The 21583-nt window shown below is 29.0% G+C and overlaps 5 protein-coding genes across 9 annotated transcripts in view; 1 reads left to right on the forward strand and 4 right to left on the reverse strand.

Moving 5' to 3' along the window:
* LOC115887756 overlaps window positions 1-12679 on the reverse strand; it is a 32712-nt gene extending 20033 nt beyond the window's left edge. For 2 of the 5 annotated variants that reach the window (XM_030907246.1, XM_030907245.1), the window contains exon 1: window positions 400-497. The gene's annotated coding sequence lies outside the window, so the exon portion shown is untranslated. Of the gene's footprint in view, window positions 1-399; window positions 498-2182; window positions 2315-7861; window positions 8093-12289 lie in introns of those variants that run through there. The other 3 variants (XM_030907244.1, XM_030907243.1, XM_030907248.1) reach the window with 3 other exon arrangements.
* On the reverse strand, window positions 11704-12114 carry LOC115887783 (nuclear transcription factor Y subunit C-6). Its single transcript, XM_030907280.1, has one exon. It carries the CDS (start codon window positions 12112-12114, stop codon window positions 11704-11706), a length of 411 nt encoding a protein of 136 aa, XP_030763140.1.
* A 368-nt stretch (window positions 12680-13047) lies between the features above and the next one.
* Window positions 13048-14244, forward strand: LOC115887759 (high mobility group protein B3-like). The gene is made up of 3 exons (XM_030907254.1): window positions 13048-13330; window positions 13609-14017; window positions 14071-14244. Exons 1-3 carry the CDS (start codon window positions 13140-13142, stop codon window positions 14143-14145), a joined length of 675 nt encoding a protein of 224 aa, XP_030763114.1. The 5' UTR covers window positions 13048-13139; the 3' UTR covers window positions 14146-14244.
* Window positions 14141-15724, reverse strand: LOC115887758 (hydroxyacylglutathione hydrolase, mitochondrial). The gene is made up of 5 exons (XM_030907253.1): window positions 15278-15724; window positions 15110-15225; window positions 14713-15058; window positions 14423-14655; window positions 14141-14370 (listed from the first exon to the last, which is right to left on the reverse strand). Exons 1-5 carry the CDS (start codon window positions 15345-15347, stop codon window positions 14227-14229), a joined length of 909 nt encoding a protein of 302 aa, XP_030763113.1. The 5' UTR covers window positions 15348-15724; the 3' UTR covers window positions 14141-14226.
* Window positions 15725-15870: 146 nt separating this feature from the next.
* LOC115887812 (CDP-diacylglycerol--glycerol-3-phosphate 3-phosphatidyltransferase, mitochondrial) lies at window positions 15871-17765 on the reverse strand. Its single transcript, XM_030907321.1, has 4 exons — window positions 17606-17765; window positions 16702-17532; window positions 16265-16634; window positions 15871-16206 (listed from the first exon to the last, which is right to left on the reverse strand). The coding sequence occupies exons 2-4, from the start codon at window positions 17528-17530 to the stop codon at window positions 15963-15965; spliced, it is 1443 nt and encodes a 480-aa protein (XP_030763181.1). The 5' UTR covers window positions 17531-17532; window positions 17606-17765; the 3' UTR covers window positions 15871-15962.
* Window positions 17766-21583: the final 3818 nt, after the last annotated feature.

The following is a 21583-nucleotide window of genomic DNA, read 5'->3' on the forward strand; positions in this document are numbered from 1 at the left end:
GACTATACATAATATATCATACTTTACGCAAAATTGTAAAATTTCCAGGGATTTTGTACCTAAAGGCAAGAAAAGAAATTTTATTCTCTTTAATTTTTCTCTCTTCAAATTTTTACGAAAAATGAATAGTTTTCGAGATATTTACAAAATGCCATTTTTGGGCGCCATCTTGGCGCCGGCGGCAAGTCTGGAAATGTGCATTTTATGGATTTTAGTTAGGGACCCCAAAACCTATAAACCTGCAAAGTTTCAAAACTTCCGGACTTTTTTCCAAGCAGGCCCCTTTTTTGATCCCCAATGACTGAACTACGTTGTGAGTTTTTTAAACACAACTTCTTCATTTTAACTACTTACAATTTATGTTTACATACGTATCTAATAACAAAATTTAGTAAATACCTTTAAACTAATCGCTGGAATATATTCTTGAAATAGTAAACTGTACTCTGTAGTAAAATATCTCATTTCATCTGATACAAATCATACTAATTCAATTTTCAAGCATTTGTCATAATTGTCAAAAAAATTAACCTAACGTGTGTGTGAAATTTGATGTTTACAAGGTTCAAAATAATTATGTTTTATTAAAATGTATATCACTGATGTTTAGTGCTTCCTACAGGAAATTCTAAAAACATACGGTATTTAAGAAAATTACAAAAAAAAATATTTTTTAAAAGTTTTGAATCTATTTCAGCCTCTGATTTCCGCATCCATGTTTTTCATTTTTTTAATACTTTGGTCAGTTAATAACATTAGAAAATTTTAAGATGCCACTAGATTCGAATAAAGGCAAATTAATAAAATTGCGTTTATCTCATCAAGGGCACCGAAATCGACAAAATATGAAGAGACATCTTTTAATCAGCATTAAACGGCCTACACAATTTTGCTAACAAGAGATAAAAAGTCAGTGGCGCACGTTTTTTTTTGGAAAATATTCCAGTGATAACCCAACTGCACGTCCCTGGTAAATCTGTCAACACTTTTTAGCATTAAACTATGTCGTACTTATAATAACTTTTTTACCCTCGATTTCATACAAATCGGCGAAATCGGAAAAAAAGAGAGACTTTAATCCCCTGAATAGCTACTCCCCACGAGAGATGGCACATGTTTTTGAAACACCCTGTTTATTTATACAGTTTGATTTGAATTGATTGGATTAGACACGGTTTTGGCATTTACGAAGATATTTTCGTATATTGTAATAGTATAGTTGCACATTCTTATAGAGGGTGAGTCTTAAATAAGTGCAAATATTTTCGAAAATATACTCGATAAAAGAAACATATTTTCTCTCTAAATAAGTCCAAAATAATCGAGTTATTTTATTTTAAATAAATAAATTAAAAATTATAATTTAATAAAAAAAATAGTTTAAAATAAAGCTTTTTGCTTAAATTTTGAAAACTACTGGATCTTTTTTTATCTACCAGCCCCGAAAATATACCCGATAAAAGAAACATATTTTCTCTTTACTGTTTTTCAAATAAGTCCAAAATAACCGAGTTATTTTATTTTAAATAAATAAATTAAAAATTATAATTTAATAAAAAAAATTGTTTAAAATAAAGTTTTTTGCTTAAATTTTGAAAACCACTGGATCTTTTCTGGATTTTCTTTCTTGTAAATTTAATCTACTACCCATGCTTCCATATTTTCCAAAAATTATGTTTTTTAAGTAAAAACTAAAAACATTTTCAAAAATATTTAAAAAAATTTCAATTTTCAATTTTTTTTTTCGTAAAAAACCTCATAATCGTGATTCTATGGCCGAATATACTATTACTAAAAATATTTGCACTTATATAAGTTTATTATTATATTAAGCTTATATCTGTATTGTTAGATATATTACTATTAATTTAATACTAGAAGTTTATTTAATTTAACATCATCAAACCCCAATAACTAAAAATACATAAAGTTTCTACATTAACGGATATAATATAAATACTGGTTATTATTTTTTTTTGTTTATGTCACACAATAAAGTGGAAATTATTACTAATTTATATTACTGTTTCTTCGTTTATAATAACTTAAAATTAATGAGTAAGTAATAATTGTATCTTTCTTAGGTTTTTTGATTTTAGTAACAAATAAAAAAAATATTTCGGTTTTTATTCCTGTAATTTTTTTAAAGCAATGTCCATATTTTGAATATTGTGACACTTACCTTATACTTTCGTTTTCTTATTTGTAATTAAGTATAAAAAATAAAAACTCAAACCAAAAACATAAATATCAAGAACACGAAAATGCGACAGTATTTTATCATTTACCGCAAAACCGAGTTAGGACCCGAAACAACCGTTTAGTATACGCGTATACTGGCTATTTAACGAAAACACTGTGCTAAATTAAATGTATAGCGGACATGTCGGTAAAGAACTGAAAGATAAGTAACATGACCAATAAGCAGAATTGTGTAAATAAAATTAACTTCCATTAAATTTCATTACGGGCCTACGCTAATGTAGAGCCTAGGCTGTTTAAGAACAATGGAAAATAATAATGTGGGATGTAGGTAATCGCAAAACGGTAGCTTATAGGTATGTTACATTTTCTCCATAATGCAAAGTTGCATAAGATAAATAAACTCGTATTGGAAAATCAAGCGAATGAATAAGAGAACATAAAATGTCTATTTGATTTTCTATTCGAATTAGAAGTGTACAAATTATGTGTCCAAAGTTGTACAGGGTGGCGTACCTCATTCGTCTCGGTTGAATATACAAAAACAGAAAGATGTAGAAACAAAATATTTTATGAGTATATGTGAGAAGGCAATATGCATAATTTAAAATTATTTCGAAATGTATAGGGTATATCAGAACTAAGATCTATACCAAAGTTAGATCTTTTATAGAATTGGACATATATATATGTCTCTGGACATAAAATAAGGCATTTATTATAAGGATTAAATATGTTTACAAGTTTTGGTTTTTGAGATATTTAAAGATATTTAAATATACATATACATGCTATAATAAAAAAAAACATTGTTTTTTACACACATTATACATTACATTATACGTACATTATATTTCAGAATTAATTCTTGTGCTGACTTTTAAGCCAGAGAAATAAACTTACTGAAAAATTTGAATTCATTATTTAACTTATGCAGGACTATCAAATATTGCTGGTCTATTTTAAATATGTATTTATTTTACATAAAAACTTGGTTAATTCAAATGCAATACTCTGTATTTTTTTAAAATAAATCGAAGCAGATTTAAATGCTCTTTTAAACTATAGTAGGGATGCCGATATACCTATCTAGCTCAGATTTTGAATAAACAGCATTTTTTCAATAAAATGGCAACCAAGAGGGCTGGTATTGCCATGGCAAGTTTCTAGTGACAGTAACTATTTTCAAAATCGAAATTAGTTTATGGACTTTACTTAAAATTTATAGCAGTTAACTTTTATTTTTTCTACAATAGTATGAATAAATATCATTTATTAAATAGAACTTACTATTTTATCAAGAAAAACGAAGTAATAGTTCTTTGATTAATTTTAGGACGACTTGTAGATATATGGATTTTTTATAAGAGTCAATTAATCTGTATAAGCTGTATAAATTTAAAGAAGCAATAAAATTTTTCAGGAAAGTTTATTTCTCTACCTTTAAACTCAGCACAAGAAAAGTAATGTACAGGGTGGGTCAAATTCGACGCTTTTAAATGGAAACACCCTTTTCTATAGGAGATAGACAAAAACTAATATCGGTGTCTGGAGCTCAATTTTTGTCAAAAATATGATGGTGAAAACCGCATATCGATATCTGTTACCGTTTCGGAGTTACGGGGTGTTTTTCAAAAATATGCATTTTTAACAAATCGCTGTAACTTGTTTTCTATGGAAAATTTTGTATTTTTATGAAAACATTTCCAAAGCACCTTTTTACCTAAAATTTAATGGTTTAAGTATAATTTTTTTAAAATTAATAATTTAAGAATTATCAACAAAAAATTTGATTTTTTATATGGGACACCCTGTATATATTTAATTTATTGAAAAGAATTTAAAATTACCTTTCCAAAAATATAACACACTTGATATTTTGTTCGATTTCTCTTAGAGATATAGAGTATACAAAAATTCGTCGGCTTTAAATAAGTAGGCTATGAACGGCACCCGCTGTAATGCAAAAAAAAATGTAGCTGTGGGCATCAATTAAAATGAAAATAATATTTGCTATGAGAGATGCAGAATTTTATAACAATTTAAAATATATTTAACCAACATCAACACATTTAAACTATATCTAATAACAATACAAATAAATAGCAAACCAAGACATGAGATTTTGCTACAAGTGTTCGACATATCGACTGTCTTCTGTTATGGACAGACGGGACCGTTTTTGAACATTCATCGCGAAATTCATTAACTCAGTGGGGGTGAAAGGTACCCTCCCATAACTGCTAAGTATTTCTAATTCTTGTCTAGATTATACGGAAGAATAAGGAACCTTTATTCTTCCGCAAATATATCGATAGGATTAGATCCATGGGCACTAAGTCAGGCGGCCTCGACGGCCAACGGCTGGGATCTTGGTTAGCTATACAATTATTATTCTTGAAATTGGCTGCAAAAATTTGCTGATAACTTCAGCGTTCAGAGCCGGTGCGTCGTCTTGCTGGAAAATATGTTTTCGAGTTCCATTAAGGGCATATCATCAATAAGGGGTCCAAAGCCTACTAGTTCAAAGAGGCGAACTTTTAAAAATTCTGTATTTCGAAGGGGATTATAAAAAAATATCAATTGTGCTATATTTTTGGAAAGGTAATTTTAAATTCTTTTCAGTTAATTAAAAATATAGAGGGTGTCCCAAATAAAAAATCAATTTTTTTGTTGATAACTCTTAAAATATTAATTTAAAAAAAAATATACTTAAACCATTAAATTCTACGTAAAAAGGTGCTTTGGAAATGTTTACCAAAATTTTCATTAGCAAAAAAGTTACAGCGATTTGTTAAAAATGCACATTTTTGAAAAACACCCCGTAACTCCGAAACGGTAACAGATATTGATGTGCGGTTTTCACCATCATGTTTTTGATGAAAATTGAGCTCCAGACACCGATATTATTTTTCGTCTATCTCCTATAGAAAATGATGTTTCCATTTAAAAGCGTCGAATTTGACCCACCCTGTACAGGTGTTGATAATATATTGTATTGTAGCATGCATATTTAAATAACTTTAAATATCTAAAAAACAAATGATTTTAAACATATTTAACCCTTATAATAAATGCCTTTTTTTACGCCCAAGAATGCAAAAATGTAAATATGTATGTAATAAATAAAATACCGGGTACTCCATAAGAATAAATATAACTTTGGTATGGATCGTAGTTCTGAAACACCCTGTATATTTCAAAATAATTTTAAATTGTGCACATTACCTCCCCACATATACGGATAAAATATTTTCTTTCTGTATCTTTCCGTTTTCGTATAATCAACAGAGGCGAATGATATGCGCCACCCTGTATGTAGCGAGTAAAATACGTCTTTAGAGTTTGTATTATATATTATATTATTTTATGATCTACTACAGCGTATATCATAAAAAATATGATATACTTTTATGATATAGCCTCACCCTTTGATTACTAGAGTCGTTCACACATAGGTACCTACTGTTTAGAGGAGTATGATCATGTATCAAACATGTCTAATAATTTTTCAGTAAACGACTAATGTTATATATCAAAAGGATATCAGTACAAATATGAGATCTGTAACATATTTGTCACTCTCACTTTCTTTTAAAATTATTTTCCTCCTTTTGGAGTCAACATTTTTTAAAACCAATTAATTTTAGTTGCAAAATAAGTAATTAAACTAGCCAGTAACCCTTGTAAAATTTACCGCAGAACAAAATACATCTAAAACATTTTTAAAATATAAAAAATCTGGGCTCTAAAAACATTTTGATCTAAATATTCTGGTCGGTTATTTTCTTGACAAATGGTGAAGTGAATAGTTATTTTATTGAAATATATCTATAGGCACAGACTAATAATAAATATCTGTTTTTTGTTTTTATTATATCCAATACACCCCCAATAATAATAGACAATAAGAAATATTTTATTTGGTTAGAGGGTTGTTATTCTGCTTGTATATTTATTTTTCTTATTTCGATTTTTTCCTGGTGTATATTTGCATAAGAAAATTCTTGTAGATTTCTAAAAAAACAATATTCAGCCACTTCACATACTGTAAGTATGTTCCCTCCATAAAAAATATAACAAAGAAATTTATAAAACTGTATTTTAGTCAAAAAGTTATATTCTCCATAACAGTTTTTAATCTAGGTAGACTCAAACCACAAGAAAAAATCGTTAACTTCACAGCATCATTTTCAATTAAACAATTATTGCCACAATGAAGACCACTGACAATTCATAGATGTATATTGGATAACAAAAGATGGCATTTTAAAATTATTTTTAACGATATATTTCGCATGTGTACACCAACTGCCCCTGGCATTATTCACGTGGTTTCTAATATGAATATTTCAAAAACAAACATAAAACATAAATAACATAATACGTAAATAAAAATAAAATTCATTTAAACAACTATATGGCTTATTGGTAATATAAAAAAACATTTATTTGATTTTTTAAAATTCATTCATATCCTTTTAATAAATCTATTTTGTTTAATACATTTATGAATAATAGTTTCAATTAATCAAAATTATCTGTCACAAAGACAAAATAAACATTATTTATTAGAGAAACAGATCGTTTCATTGCTACATTTTTAGATACCCATTTATTTCAATGTTTTGTTAAAGAATTACATTTTTTTAAACTTATCGTAAGCACGTGGATTATAGACGCTTATTAAAATAAACCACTTAAATAAAGTAGATCAGCTTTTCAAATCTCAATACATAGTAGTTTGATTTCTGATATCGATAACTGAACCACCTGACTACCTTATCAAATCGATCGATGTACTAAATTTTGTTTAATACTGTCCAGTTAATATTATTCATCCGGTAAATAGTTATAATAATAATGATTGTTGTGAATAAGACAAATGTTGATATCGCAATCAGTTCAGTGTACTCGGTAATTGTTTTAAAATGAGCTGGAAATTATCGTCAAAAAGCACGAGATTACAAGAAATACTTTATAAAGTAAAAACAGAAATCTTTATTAAATAAAGGATGGATATATTAAACAAATACCGATTAAATAAAATTCTTCTTAGTCTAGTTTTTTTTAATTATTAGAGTATTTGTTATTATTTTGTTTGAGTTCTTTAATTTTTATATATGCCAATTTCCCTTTTTTTTTCATTAATTTTTAATTTTTATTTTCTCTCAAATTATTTATTAGAAATTAGTTTTTCCTACAAGTTATAATAAAAACAAATTAGGCAATATGTATAATTTCTTTGAACTAAACTTGACAACCAAAATTGCTAGTAAAAACTAAAACGTACTGAAATTTATAACAAAACATCCGTTAGTTTAACTCTAAACACTATGATAGTTTTTTGTAGACTATTATTTGTATATATACAAGGTGTGTGACTTCTCTTCTCAAAGGGGTAATCTGGAGCTATATAGAAATTTGAAAACCCTTGAAGTACATTTCAGTATTTGTTTAGTATAATAAAATAGGTACTTATGTTGTAAAACAGAATTTGCTAGCAAAACTTCCAAATAACACGGCTTATTCATTAGGAAAATTTTAAAGCAAATTTTAAAAGAATAAACAACTACAAATAGATAAATAGGAACACATGGAAGTAAAATAATTTTAAAATATCTTAAACTACTTAATTAAAACGATATTTTTTCCTTACCTTTAAACTTCAACATAATATTAAAGAAAATACTTCCTTTACATTAAAACGATCACATAAATAAGCACTGTTGATCACTTTTCAAACACGTCTCTGTTATTTAAACAAGATATAATGAATTAGATAGCACAAATTTTCACTTCCCACGCCTTCAAAATATCTCCAAGACGGAAAAAAAAGCTAAAATCTTAACCTACGGAACGATTCTGTACAAATGTTCTGTGGAAAGAAGCGGTTTTGATTTTAAGTAGACCGTCCTTTGTTATCGTTTATTATCAAAATTCATTGGCGGGCTGTGATAAATTTATAGTTTACAATGTAGAGAAATACAAAATAGAATAAAGCAGATATTAAGGCTGCTAAAAGTGGAGAAATATTTATAGTCTACTAAAAATAATACAAGAGATATTAAAATGAGCAAATAAGAAAAATTAAAATAGAAATAGTTTTCTATTTTCAACCTTTTATTTTTTCTACTTTAATTGTGTATACAGAGTGTTTCTTAACATTATTTCAAGATTCGAGATATGAAGTTTCTGTAAATATATGTCCTAATGTCTTATTTTTTTTTATACAAATACAGAGCTATTAATTAAAAAAATTGGCGCCTGGAGGCACGTATAGCCGCCCATACTAAAATATGTTAATAAAAAGTTGGTAGGCAGTTCTTTTAGTTTCAAAGTAAAGGAATTTTTCCAATTTTTTTAATCTCAAAAACTGCGACTTGGACTGATTTTGATGTTATTACAAATTTTGTTGCAAATATTATTCCTAATCTTAAATTGAAAACCGCGTTTCGCTAGCTACTGTAATTTTGGAGTTACGATTTATTAAAAATTTTAACCCCCTCCCATACCCCCTTACCAACCCCCAAAACTAATGGCCAGATTCTCGGGTGCCACAGTATTTTTGTGGCAAATTTGGTTAAAATCGGTTTAGTGGTTTTTGAGTTATCGTGTTACAGACGGACAGACAGACAGACAGACACCATGAAAATATTTTGTATTTAGGTTATTTATGACCAAATAACTCATTTTGCCGATCTTAATAGCCTACCATACCTATTGGTATGGTCGGCTAAAAATAGTATACAGGATGTCTCAGATTTTAATAGGGAAAATTAAATAGACGATAGAACTTGCAAAAATAAAACAAAAAGTTCATATCAACTTGTAAAATTTAAAGCTTCCTTTTCGAGATACAGGGTGTTAAGTTACTTATTAAAAGAAAAAAAAATTAAGATATTTGAAAAACTATTTAATCGATTTGGATATAACTTGACCCGTTTATAATACTTACTATGGGACTTAATTTGACGTAATTAGATTTAAGTTTAATGACCAGGGTCGGCGGTGGGGCATCACTGTTAAATTATTTTAAAGGAAAAAAAATAGGCACGTCACTGCTTTTTTAGAAGTTTAATATTATTTTTGGATTTAGTAATTAAAAATATTATTTTTTTGTCTCCTGACTTTTTTGTCTATCTTGCTTACTTTTTGCGAAAAAAAATAAATTCTAATTGGTAATTAATATTATAATTGGTATTCTAATGGTACCCTGTATCTCGAAAAGGAAGCTTTAAATCTTACAAGTTGATATGAACTTTTTGTTTTATTTTTGCAAGTTCTATCGTCTATTAAATTTTCCCGATTAAAATCTGAGATACCCTGTATATTTCAGATATTGATGAGATGAGATATAGATATTGATGAGATGAAAATATGTTTGGTTTGGTTTGGTTTGGCAGAATTGGCAATAGAATTATCAGAAGTTGTAAACTATTGATTTAAAAATTATTATAAACAATATCTAAAAAATGTCTGTAAATTTAGCCTATGTCTATAAATTTAGCCTAGTCCTCTTTGGTCAGTTTTTTTTGTACAGAAAAAAAGACACATGGCATTAAATAGCATATTTAAAAAACATCGCCGTTTTTGCAAAGTACCGTATGATTCTCGGTATGATCGAAAAAGCGATAGCCCTTTGGCTTGGAAATGACGATCGATGACATTTCCCAGATAATTTTACATATGAAGTGACAGCGATCTTTATTTCATAGCCATCTGTGAAGCCGTTTTTTTTTTCGATCACATAGTACCGTATGATCGAAAATAAAAACGGCGTCCAGTTCGTTTGGAAATAAACATCGATGACATTCCCCATATAATTTTACATATAATATGAAAAAAATGATAGCGATCTTTTCATAGCCATCGCTGACGCCGTTTTTTTTTCCGATCATATTAGTATTAACAGCGTACTTTTTTCTTGTAAAAAATGTATGGTTTTTATTATTGGTAAATATTTATATACAGGGTCGTTGAAATGTATGGGAACGGGCGATTATAATGTAAAATACAAAAGATATCGCAAAAAGTTAAATACAAAAGTTATAGGGTTTTTAAATGTCTAATAGCTAGTAGTAAATTTAAGTATACAGGGTCGGTAATAAAGTTGTGGCACTTCAAAATTTATTTATTTAAATGCAACCCCCTCTATATTATAACATATTTCAATTGTTCCTTCAAATTTAAGCAATAATGGTAATACACATAATGTACGTAAATTCAACCCTTTCCGAATTATAAAGTTTTGATTATAAAATGTTAAGATTTTTTTTTGTAATTTCCAGATTTAATATAATCTCATTTTATACATAAATGCTAACTTGAAAACTAATGTATCACAGTTTCCACATCATGCATCGTTAAATGAACCCGAACACATCGAAATTAATTGAATTAAATTGTTTAAGTCATATTTTCAAAAGTCAATAATTCGGAAACCGTTGGTTTGAGGTACATTTTGTGATGTGTCACTTTATGACCGACCCTGTATACTTAAATTTATTACTCGCTAATAGACATTTAAAAACCCTATAACATTTATATTTAACTTTTTGCGGTACCTCGTATATTTTACTTAATAATCGACCTTTCCCATACATATCAGCGACCCTGTATAGAGTTGTGGTGTGATTATTGAAACAAAAATTGTAAAATGCTAATTGTTCTTATTTATGATGCCCATGTCGCTATTAATAAATTTCAATCAAAATTATAATACTTAGTATAAAAATATTCCAAATTTTATTATAGATATCAGATAGATATCATCACCAGTACCAGTTAAAAAAAATCTGTAATTTGTCACCCTATATATTACATCTAAAACAAAATACTTTATAAAAATTTAAAGACAGCCCTGTATATACAGTGTCTTACAAAATTAAGCATATTGGCCTTTAGTGAAAAAAAATTTTGAGGTAAATATTCTGAAGACATCCATTATATTATACATAAATATTATAAAGAATATTCTAATAAATAAATTGTGAACTGAAATAGAAGATAATATAAAAAATCCACACTTAGTTTCCTATAACAAATAAGAAAATAAAAGAAAAATAAATAACATATGATAAATTAAACAAGCTAAAAATTTCTAATTGATTTTTCATGCAAAATTAGGCTGTTTTACTAAGACATATTTTTATTATTTAAAAGAAAAAGAAATATATTTTGAAGGTTTATTGGTTATTTACAATTTAGTTGTTAAAACGGCTTGATTTCAATAGATAAATTATTGTAAGATTTAATATCAGTAAAAATCAAAGACAATAATGTAACTATTACAACCTCTTGTAAGTTAAAAACTTAAGCTAACAAAAAAGTACCCTTAAAAATGAATTAATTAATATAAATCAAACATATCTATTATTGTATTGAGGTACCTACTTCTTCAATTTTATCTCTAGTAATAAATTAGGTAACATAACAATGTTCACAAGAATGACACCGAACTTTTCATTTAAAACAAAATAAACTAGTCAAATTGTCATTTTAATGTTTCTGTGAATCATCCGAACTTTTTGAACTATTACTTTCCTCGCTACTTGATTCTTCCTCCGATGAACTGTCTTCTCCATCACTGCCCCTTTCAGCAGCTTCTTTCTTGGCCATGATCTTTTTGAACTCGAGAACTGTTATTTTCTTAGGCAGAATATCTCTTAAGAAATTATATTTCTCATCGGAATGAACCACGTTGGACAAATGTTTGTAATCTAGTTTTCTGCCTTGGTTTGTTTCACTATACCCTTCTTGGGTGAGAGATCTTATAAACAGTTCAGCAGCTTTCGACATGATAACTGAAGATTCTTTACTCACAATTTCAACATCTGAGGAACTTTTCATAATTGTGTTTACCCTGCCGACGGGCAAAACTGGCTTTGTACTTGTTAACTTTGAGTCCATTGTGAAAAATTAGATCTTCAACGGGTACTTCTACAGAACAAAACAACACAAAAAAGAAAATATGAAAACAAAAATAAAACTAGAAGGCCAAGATATTGTACAGAAGCTAACCAAGAGGCTGATGATAGATAAGCGAGGAAGTAGTAAAATTAGTTCTATTTTCTAAAAAACTCACCTAAAAAATTGCTGAAACGCTGCTAGAAAACAAGCATTTTGGAAAGATCGGATGATGGATCGATTCTTAGTGCAGTGAACGATGAAAATAAATGGTATACAGTTTGAATTATTGTCACTTTTTTATTTACTTTAAATATTATTTAGTTAGATTAGAACACTGATTTTATCTAATTATATTTGACACAGCAAATACGAACAACAAACAAGAAAATCAAAGATGAAAAGCACTACCGAAAAAGTCTGCACAAATTAAATGGATAATGAATGGGCAATATGCACAGGCAATATGGGCATTGGGCTCACGCAAGCGCAGTAGGATATTAAGGAGTTTTTCTTAATTTTTTGGTTTTCCTTTTTTTTTATTAAATTTTCTCGTGGTTTTCTCCTTTTCTCTAGATTTTCTGCTTAGCTCCTCTGAACATAATAGAATAAATAGAACAATAAAAATTTGCAGAAATTAGATTGTCAGTTTAAAAACCAATTTATGGTTATCGAGAATTATTTTAAAGTCAATCGATCCTTTAATATTTTATAAATACCATAATATAGAAAAAAATAGTATATAACGGGGTATTTTATATTGAATCACTAAAACGAGAATAGTTTTTTCATGCTTTCTATGTTATTTCTTAATGTTTAAAAATTTCATGCTTTCTATGTTAATGTACCTATTCTCTGCTTAACCCATTATTTCATTTGAAAAGATCGAGATCGATATTTTTCTTTCCGTATTTAAGACATCTCTAGCATAGTTCAAAGATCTTGTTCTGTGGTTACTGTCATTCTGACGTAAACTTAACCTTACTTAAAACTTGAAAAATAAACATACAAATCCAAGAAATCTAAAAATGATGTCTGATGAATCTGAAAATGATATAGCTTTTGAGGAAAACCATGAAAATGATGTGTATTATAATAAATATAAACTACTATTGGAAGAATGCTCCCAACTGCAGAGAGCGAATGAAATTCTAGTTTTTCGAATACAAGAAGTAAATAAGATAACAAAACGAAGGCATAAAGAAGTACAATTTTTCAGGTAAATCAATTATTTCCCCTTAACTCATTTAATATTTAGCTATTTAACATACGGTATTATTAATGTGATATTCGGTATTACCCGATATTCTATATCTCAAGAAATTCCATTCTGTAATATAATTGCTAGGTATATTGATATTTTTCTACCAAATATGCAGTCATAAATTGTGAATTTAATGAATAACCAAATACCAATTGTTACTGAATGAAATCTTTGAGAAATACAAAATAGCTCTTTAGCCATATAATATTATTAATAAAAATTTAAAAATTTAGACAGCGACTATTAAATATTCACGGTGAAGATTGGAGTGTTATTCCTCCAGATATACTCTCAGATGAAGAGCTCGATTCTAAATCAACACCAAATATTATTCCAAAAGAAAAAATAAAACAAGAAAAGCTAGATGAAGGATACAAAGATAAAGGACTTGAAAAGACAAAGTCCGATAGGTCAAAAACATCAAAGAAGACAACAAGAAGGAGGAATACAAAGTCAGAGAGAGATCCGAATGCCCCAAAAAGGCCCTCAAATCCATTTTTTCAATTTTGCCAAGAACAAAGACATCTGCTTTTGGATCAGATTATAGCAGATTTAAAACCAGGTGAAATAGAACCATCAAAAAGGGAACTCACAAGACAACTAGCACTTAAATGGAATTCTCTATCTACTCCTGATAAAAAGGTAAGAATTTGAGTTTAGGAGATTAAAGATTTCCCCATGACACTTTCTTTTAGATATATGTTGATCGGTATGAAAGGTCTAAAGAAAAGTACAATGCAGAAATGGAGGATTACAAAAAGTCAAAGTAGGTTACTTTTAATTTTCTAGGACAAATTAATGTTATATATAACAGAAATTTTATTTATTAGTGTATTCAATACATAAATATATTAAGCCTTGAAAGAGTCCTTTTCCTTTCGAATGTTTTTCATTGTGGAAACAGCATCACTACAACTTGCATGTCTCTGAACAGTGCCCATCATAACTCTCATAAATGGATTAATTTTCTTCTCATTTCCTATTGTTGATGGAACCTTTAAATGTTAGTTGTTAATATGATAATACTTATTTGTTTTTCTTTCATACTGTTGGAATTCCTTTAGCCCTTTTTTGTTCTGCTTCTTCAATTGCTTTTACAATATCTCTGTTTTCTTTTTCTACATGCCTAGCAAATTTAAGATTTTGTTCAGTGTATTCGTGACCACAAAAAACTAGGGTTTCATCAGGTAATTTTGCCAGTTTTTCTATAAGAGCTGTATACATTTGATCAGCAGTTCCTTCAAAGAATCTACCACATCCTCCTATGAATAAGGTGTCGCCTACAAATTTAAAGAAAGAAACATTTAAAGTATATTTTTCTTTTTTTTTTAAATAACCTGTAAAAACTGCTGATTGACCCGTAGAGTCTGTTAAATAGTAACAAATGTGGCCCGTAGTGTGACAAGGGGTAAACAGACATTCAACATCAATTTCTCCAATTTTGAATTTATCTCCATCACCAATTTTATTTGTTAAAGCTCCTATTCTATGGTCGCCCCCAAAAACTTCTAAAGGATGTTTAGATTTTTTTAATAATTCCTCATTCCCACCTGCATGATCCCAGTGATGGTGGGTTGTCAACACTTTTGTTAAGTTTACTTTTTCATTCTCTACTGCTTCCAAAACTGTGTTAGGTGCAACTGGATCTACTATTGCAGCCTGTTTAGTTGTTTCGTCAGTGATCTAAAGAAAGTCTACTGTAATAATAAAAACACAGATGATGTATGTACCTACCAAGTACATGTAATTATCACTAAGGGCAGGCAATACAGTGACTTTCATGTTGGGTAAAGATACGTTAATTTGTGAACTGTGATTGTTTCTAAATCCCAATGATTTTAGTGTTGCAACTAAAAATTAAGATTTACAATAATAGTCAGATATATACATACCCATATTTACCCTTAAAATATGCCGCTGTGAGTCCTTGAACAACTTTATTTGGTAACAAATTCGATATCAAACTAAACATTCTCAACAGTCATTATCAAAATGATTTTAAATAGTGACGCATAAACTTTACAAATTAACCTTTAATTTTAACTGGTAATCAGACTTACCTTTAATTTTTACTATATTACTTATTTATGTGCACCTTATCTGTCTTCTCTATTAAGGTAATAAAGGGTAATAGGTAATTAAAACTGAAATCAAGTCAAATGAAAATGAAATTAGACTGGATTTCAAAATTTTGACAGCTTTAGGTAAACCAGGGAGGTAAACACAAAACAAGGACAGAGACAAGGATAAATAAAATACGTAAACACATATTGGTAAACACTTAACAGGCAGATGTAAACAAAAGCGTATTTTTCTCTATGGATGGCTGTATTAAGAGTTGCCTATTGTTAAATGGTATAATCGGGCATTATATGATTATATTCTCCATATAAAATCAATAACTAAATATTTTCTTATTACTCTTTTATCTATGTCTATAAGACTAAAATTCGGTTATAGATAAAAGAAAGAAGAAAGGAAATTATAGTCACATCGAAAAAAGAGTATCTATTGTAAACAAAAATCAACATTTATTTATGTAAAAAACAATAAACTAACAAAAAATATACTGAAACTTTGAAGCTAGTCAAAAATAAGTTCTAAAAAGTTTAACAAAGACATATATCCAAGAAGGAACGTCTCTTTGGGTTTGTGCATCTTGTCCCAGCTTATATAAGTTGTGGCATTCTTCATGAAGTTGCTTTCTTAACTCAGAATTTTCAGTAACTATTACAAGCTGTGTTTCTAAGTCTCTTACTACTGATCTTGCACCAAAATTAGGAGATCCTACTATAGTCATACAAGGATATTCAGAATGAGGAGGGTAATACCTACAAACAATTATTATGATCAAAAACTATACAATTCTCTAATGTATTGTTTTCTTACCATAAACCTTTTGCATGATAAGTCCAGCCATCCCTTAGATATTCAAGCAATTTAATCCTAAATCCCTGATTCTTATTTTCAAACTGTTTTTTAAACATTCTAGCTATTAAGGAATATGCAAAAGGTATTCCGCCAGCAATGCCTTTGGCATTTAAAAATCCATTAGCATTAGGATGCGCCATTAAAATCTCGCAATTGGCCCGAGTTTCGTAAATTAAAGTGCTCATGTATTGGCTAGTCAAATTAAAATAGCCAGTAGCAATTTTTAATTTAGCATTTTTGGGAGCCTCAGCAAGAATTCTCTCTGTGATTAAAGAGTCATGTTCTATACCCAATTGGCCCATTTGAATTGTTGGAAATACCCATGTATCTATGACCAAAACATATTTTTATATGCATATCAATCCCACAAAATCAATAGTAGTTTAAATACTTACCACAACCCTGCGTCTGAATCATGTTTTGATCTTTTATGGCATCATCTAAATGTTGTTCAATTAAGTCTCCAGCTTTTTCAATAAATTTACGTTTATTTCCATCATATGGCGAATATTGCCAGTTATTTGAAAGATTTATTTTGTTGTGCTTGTCCATTCTTAAACTAAAACTTTCCACTTTACGTACCAAGCCACAGTAAAAATCTGTTAGTTTTTTATCTTTAATAATAAAATATCTATCTTGTCGATTTGTAAAATAATCATTAGACAAATTAGCACCACTTATAACTAAAGTGTCATCAAACACGTAAAGCTTCATGTGTTGTAAACCAACAATTTCATTGAACCTATTGGGTAAATATTTTTTTAAAAGACCTCTTAAAAATGGGGTGTGATATAAGGAAACGGTGCAATTAGATTCATTTTGTTGCAAAAGAGGCTGTAATACTGTCCTAGAATTTTCTCTATCTCGACTTCCCCTTGTATAGTCTAGTAAAATATTTATCTTCAGGTTATTGTTTCCAAAATACTTATTTTCTTTTAAAGCGTTTATTAAGTTCTTTTCTAATTCTCCTATACCAATATATAAACTCACTAAAGTAATTCTTTGGCTCGCTGTGGAACAATAGTGTAAAATGGTGTCATAAAATTGCTTTGGCTCTGATATAATTTGGATATTTTTTGCATTGACAGGAAAACATGGAGAGACATTAGTTAGCCAACTAAAACTTAATGTATCGCTCTTTGTAAATGGATGTGGGTAAATATAACTCTCCGAAGGAGTCTGTAAACATCCTTCAACGACACTGTTTACTATTCTGCGGATCATAGCTGAAATGATATGCGTTAATTACATATTTTTATTTTATTTATATTCGTATAATGTATTTGTAATCTGATTTACCTGAAACGTCTCTTTATTTTCATTTCTACTTCATTTATATAATTCTTTGTTTTTAAAAACAGACGAAATTATCACAATATAAAACACAAACACAACACAACCGTCCTAAAATTTATAACCTCATTTCCTCATTTTTCCCATCTGTCAATATCAGATGTTCTGTCATTTCATAATCTTCAATTTGAATTAGAGATGTATGGCACTATCGTAATATTGGATACTAGTAATGAGCATTACGGTTCTTTTTAGGGAATCGAATCAAGCGATTCAATTTCTCATATGAATAGACTCTTACCATTTGTTCATTTGAACAAACTACAAACATATTTTGCGTATCACAGTATAAATAGATATATCTTGTAAATAAATAAATAATATAAAACATAAAATTTGATTACTAATAATTATTACCCTTGTTTATACAGGGTGTCCCAGAAATGAGTGCAGATATTTTAAGGGGTGGTAGATCTGGCCAAAAGAAACATATTTTCTCTTTACCATTTTTAAAATAGATTGAAAATAACCGAGTTATTTAACTTTGAAAGTTTAAAAAAAAAATTGCGACATTTTGAGAGCCGCCGGGGAATCTCGCGGATCCCCCGGCGCGGGGGAGAGATCTCGCGGATCTCAGCTTGTTCGCCGCCCGCTGTTGCCACATCGACTAGAAAGACTTAAAAAGTACTTGCAAAATCCCACACCATCCAAGAGGTTCTGCAGAGGTGCGTTACTTTTTTTAAGTGGGTGATCGCCAGTAGCCCTACTTTTCACATTACACAAAATAAACTAAAAGAAAAAAAACTTACCAAACAATAAAAAAAGATATCCCTATAGCAGAGAGATACAACTGCAGAGCTTTCTTTTTTTCCATTTTACCACTCTTAAAACTGCACATAACACTACACTTAATAACATCACTTCACTACAATTCTTAACAACACTATGCAAATTTTCAACTGTGGAAATATTGGCTCCCCTATTAATTTTAGAGCTAAATCGTAAATGGTTTTTAAAGATACATTACAAATTTGCACAAGGGGATCCAATATCTCGACAGTTCAAAATTTGCATGGGATATCCTATATTTCCAACGATGATGCACCACCCGGTATACCCTTCGCTTCTTGACTGCATGCTATTATAATAATGTTCAAAATGACGACCTCCATTTCCAATACATGCTCTCCTTCTTCTGAGCATGGAATTTTTAACGTTTTGCAGCAATTCTTCGTTGCTTTTCCCGAATCCCTCAAATGCTGAACCATACTTACAAAGGTTCGAGCATTAGGGATTTGTCTATTCGGGTACTCTTCGGAATAAAGTCTCCGAGCTTCTACAGCGCTTTCCCCTGTCAGAAAGTACCTATGCTCTTAGCATATCCACCTTCTCCGGATTTGTATACTCCATCGCGATTTGCCTATACCGATACCGATTACCGACACAGAAATATGCACTAACGAACATTTCACAACATTTTAAACACAACCTCCGATCACTTTCTCGAATTTTAAAAGCTCGATACTATTAGAAATTAGATCGATTTCTAATAGTGTACATGCTTTGTGTACATGCGATTAATAATGTCGTTAGTCGTTAATATAATACAGGAATCTGTAATTTTCTCCCCACCGCCTATTGCATTGGAAAAAACCGCGGCAAGTTTTCTGCTTTTGAAATTACGATCGATGGCATTTTATTGTGTAAAAGTGGATGGTAAATGGCATCGATCGTAATTTCTCAGGCAATTTAACGTCTAAAGCAATCTCAGGCAATTTAACGTCTCAAAAAAATGAGTATACCTGCTAGGTATACTCATTTTTTTATCAAAAAAGCTTTATAGAAAAAAAAATAACTGAACATGTTAGTAGCTTTATTACTAATTAAACTATTCAAAACATGTTCTGATATTACTAAAAAAATTTAAGTAAAAAATATAGCAAATTTTATAGTTTGACGACGTTATAATTAACAATAGGCAAATGGAAAAAATTACCTAACTACATATTAGAGACATAATTCCATACCTAGAAATACCGTATGGTCGAAAAAAACGGCGTCCAGAATGGCTTGAAAATAACGGTCGGTGACATTCTCCATAAAATTTTACACATATGTAAATTGACAGCGATCTTTATTTCATAGCCCTCGCTGACGCCGTTTTTTTTTCACTACCATATTGTGTTTCCATTAATCGCATGGTGGCAATACTAATTTATATTTAAAGAGATATATCTAAATGTGTATAAACTAGGTATTTTATTAGCAATCATATTTAAGCTATTATGACTCATATCATATTCTAATTATTTGAAACTTGAAACATAATATTTACTCCTATTATATTCATGTAACTAAATTTTCTAATATTAATAACTCTCTGATAATAAAAAAACAAGAGTGTGTTTTGAAAAAGTAAAGCATAATTACTGTGTATTGACTTTATTGTGAAAAGCAACCTATTTGAAACACATTTACGTAACTACAGAATAGTTTAAAAAGAACTTACACACATGTTTTTAGTCTATTTTCTTTATTATATTTGAAAACTACAGTCCCCCTTCAATACATAAAAACATTTATATTCAAATATACTCTAGATAGAGCTCCAATTTTTTATATGAAATGAGAATTTGTTCACACATAAACTACCGTATGATCGAGAAAAAACGGCGTCAACGATGGCTATGAAATGAAGGTCGCTGTCATTTTATATATATAAATTTATATAGGGAAATGTCATTGATCGTCATTTCCCAGCCAACTGAACGCCGTTTTTCGATCATATGGTACATTTTATGTATTTTATTCTTTAATTTTAATTACTACAAATGGTCTTGATATTTTTCTTTTGAATACATAATATATTCTTGTTACTCTCTTTCATCTTTGTCTCTAATATACAGATGCATTGCAATTTGTTGTTAGTATATTTATGTAATCATTTCATAAATCCTAAAAATAAAAATGGTTATAACATGCTTTCCAGATATCCATATCCACAATATTCTGTGTGTAAATATGTTCAATTTTTAATAACCCATTCACTAAATCAGATTGTGAGACAACATACAGGTAGCTGTTTAAATAATTTTCAATCTTTGTATGTAATAATAGATTTCAAATATTATATGCATTACCAAGCATTACACAATATGCATTACCTGCAATAATAAAAGATATTTTCTTTAAAGTGTATAATTCTATCTAACACACTTCTAATAAAGTATACTCTGACTCTTTGAACATTTGTTACAGCTTCTAATAATTAGGTATATCGATAACTTCCTAAGAAATTTTGTTAGCACTTTTAGTTAGTTTACCATTTTTCTCAATATATTCTGCAGAATATAATATGACTCGATACATTCACCTAGAATAAAATCAATAATATCATTTATGAATAGAAAACTACATGTATAACTTTTTCATTAATATTTGCAATTTCAGACCAGAACTTGTCTGAAGAGAACTTTCTTGGTTTGTTTAAAAATATCTTACCGTATAACATAAATTTACATCTGAATTAATCTAATCAGATCAAATTTTCTTCATAGTATAGAAAACATCGAAACTATTTGACTGGTAATCGAGCTATCAATAAGCTGACACTAAAATTTAATGAATAATTAAATGGGATAATTATTTTCATGTAAAACAAAACTTTATACTTAATAAGACCACAGGGAGTACATTATTACAACAGTGTTACTGAGATTTGATTTAATGTATTGCTTGGTATTTGTAGATCTGTTATTGTATTGTGATTACAATTGCCTTCTTCTCCATTGATGCATCCTAATTTAAGATTACTGATTTTCTAATACGTAATTAAAGTGAAATTATTTTTCCTACCATTACATAATTAATTTCTTCCTACCATTAAGTAGATACCTGAAAGGTTAATAAATTAAAAACGAATTTATTAAGACATTTAAACTGTTTACCTCATTTCTCACATATTTTTGACACAAAACATTATAA

This window comes from Sitophilus oryzae, unplaced genomic scaffold, assembly GCF_002938485.1.
Source record: "Sitophilus oryzae breed Bouriz unplaced genomic scaffold, Soryzae_2.0 scaffold_637_pilon_pilon, whole genome shotgun sequence".
Lineage (NCBI taxonomy): Eukaryota > Metazoa > Arthropoda > Insecta > Coleoptera > Curculionidae > Sitophilus > Sitophilus oryzae.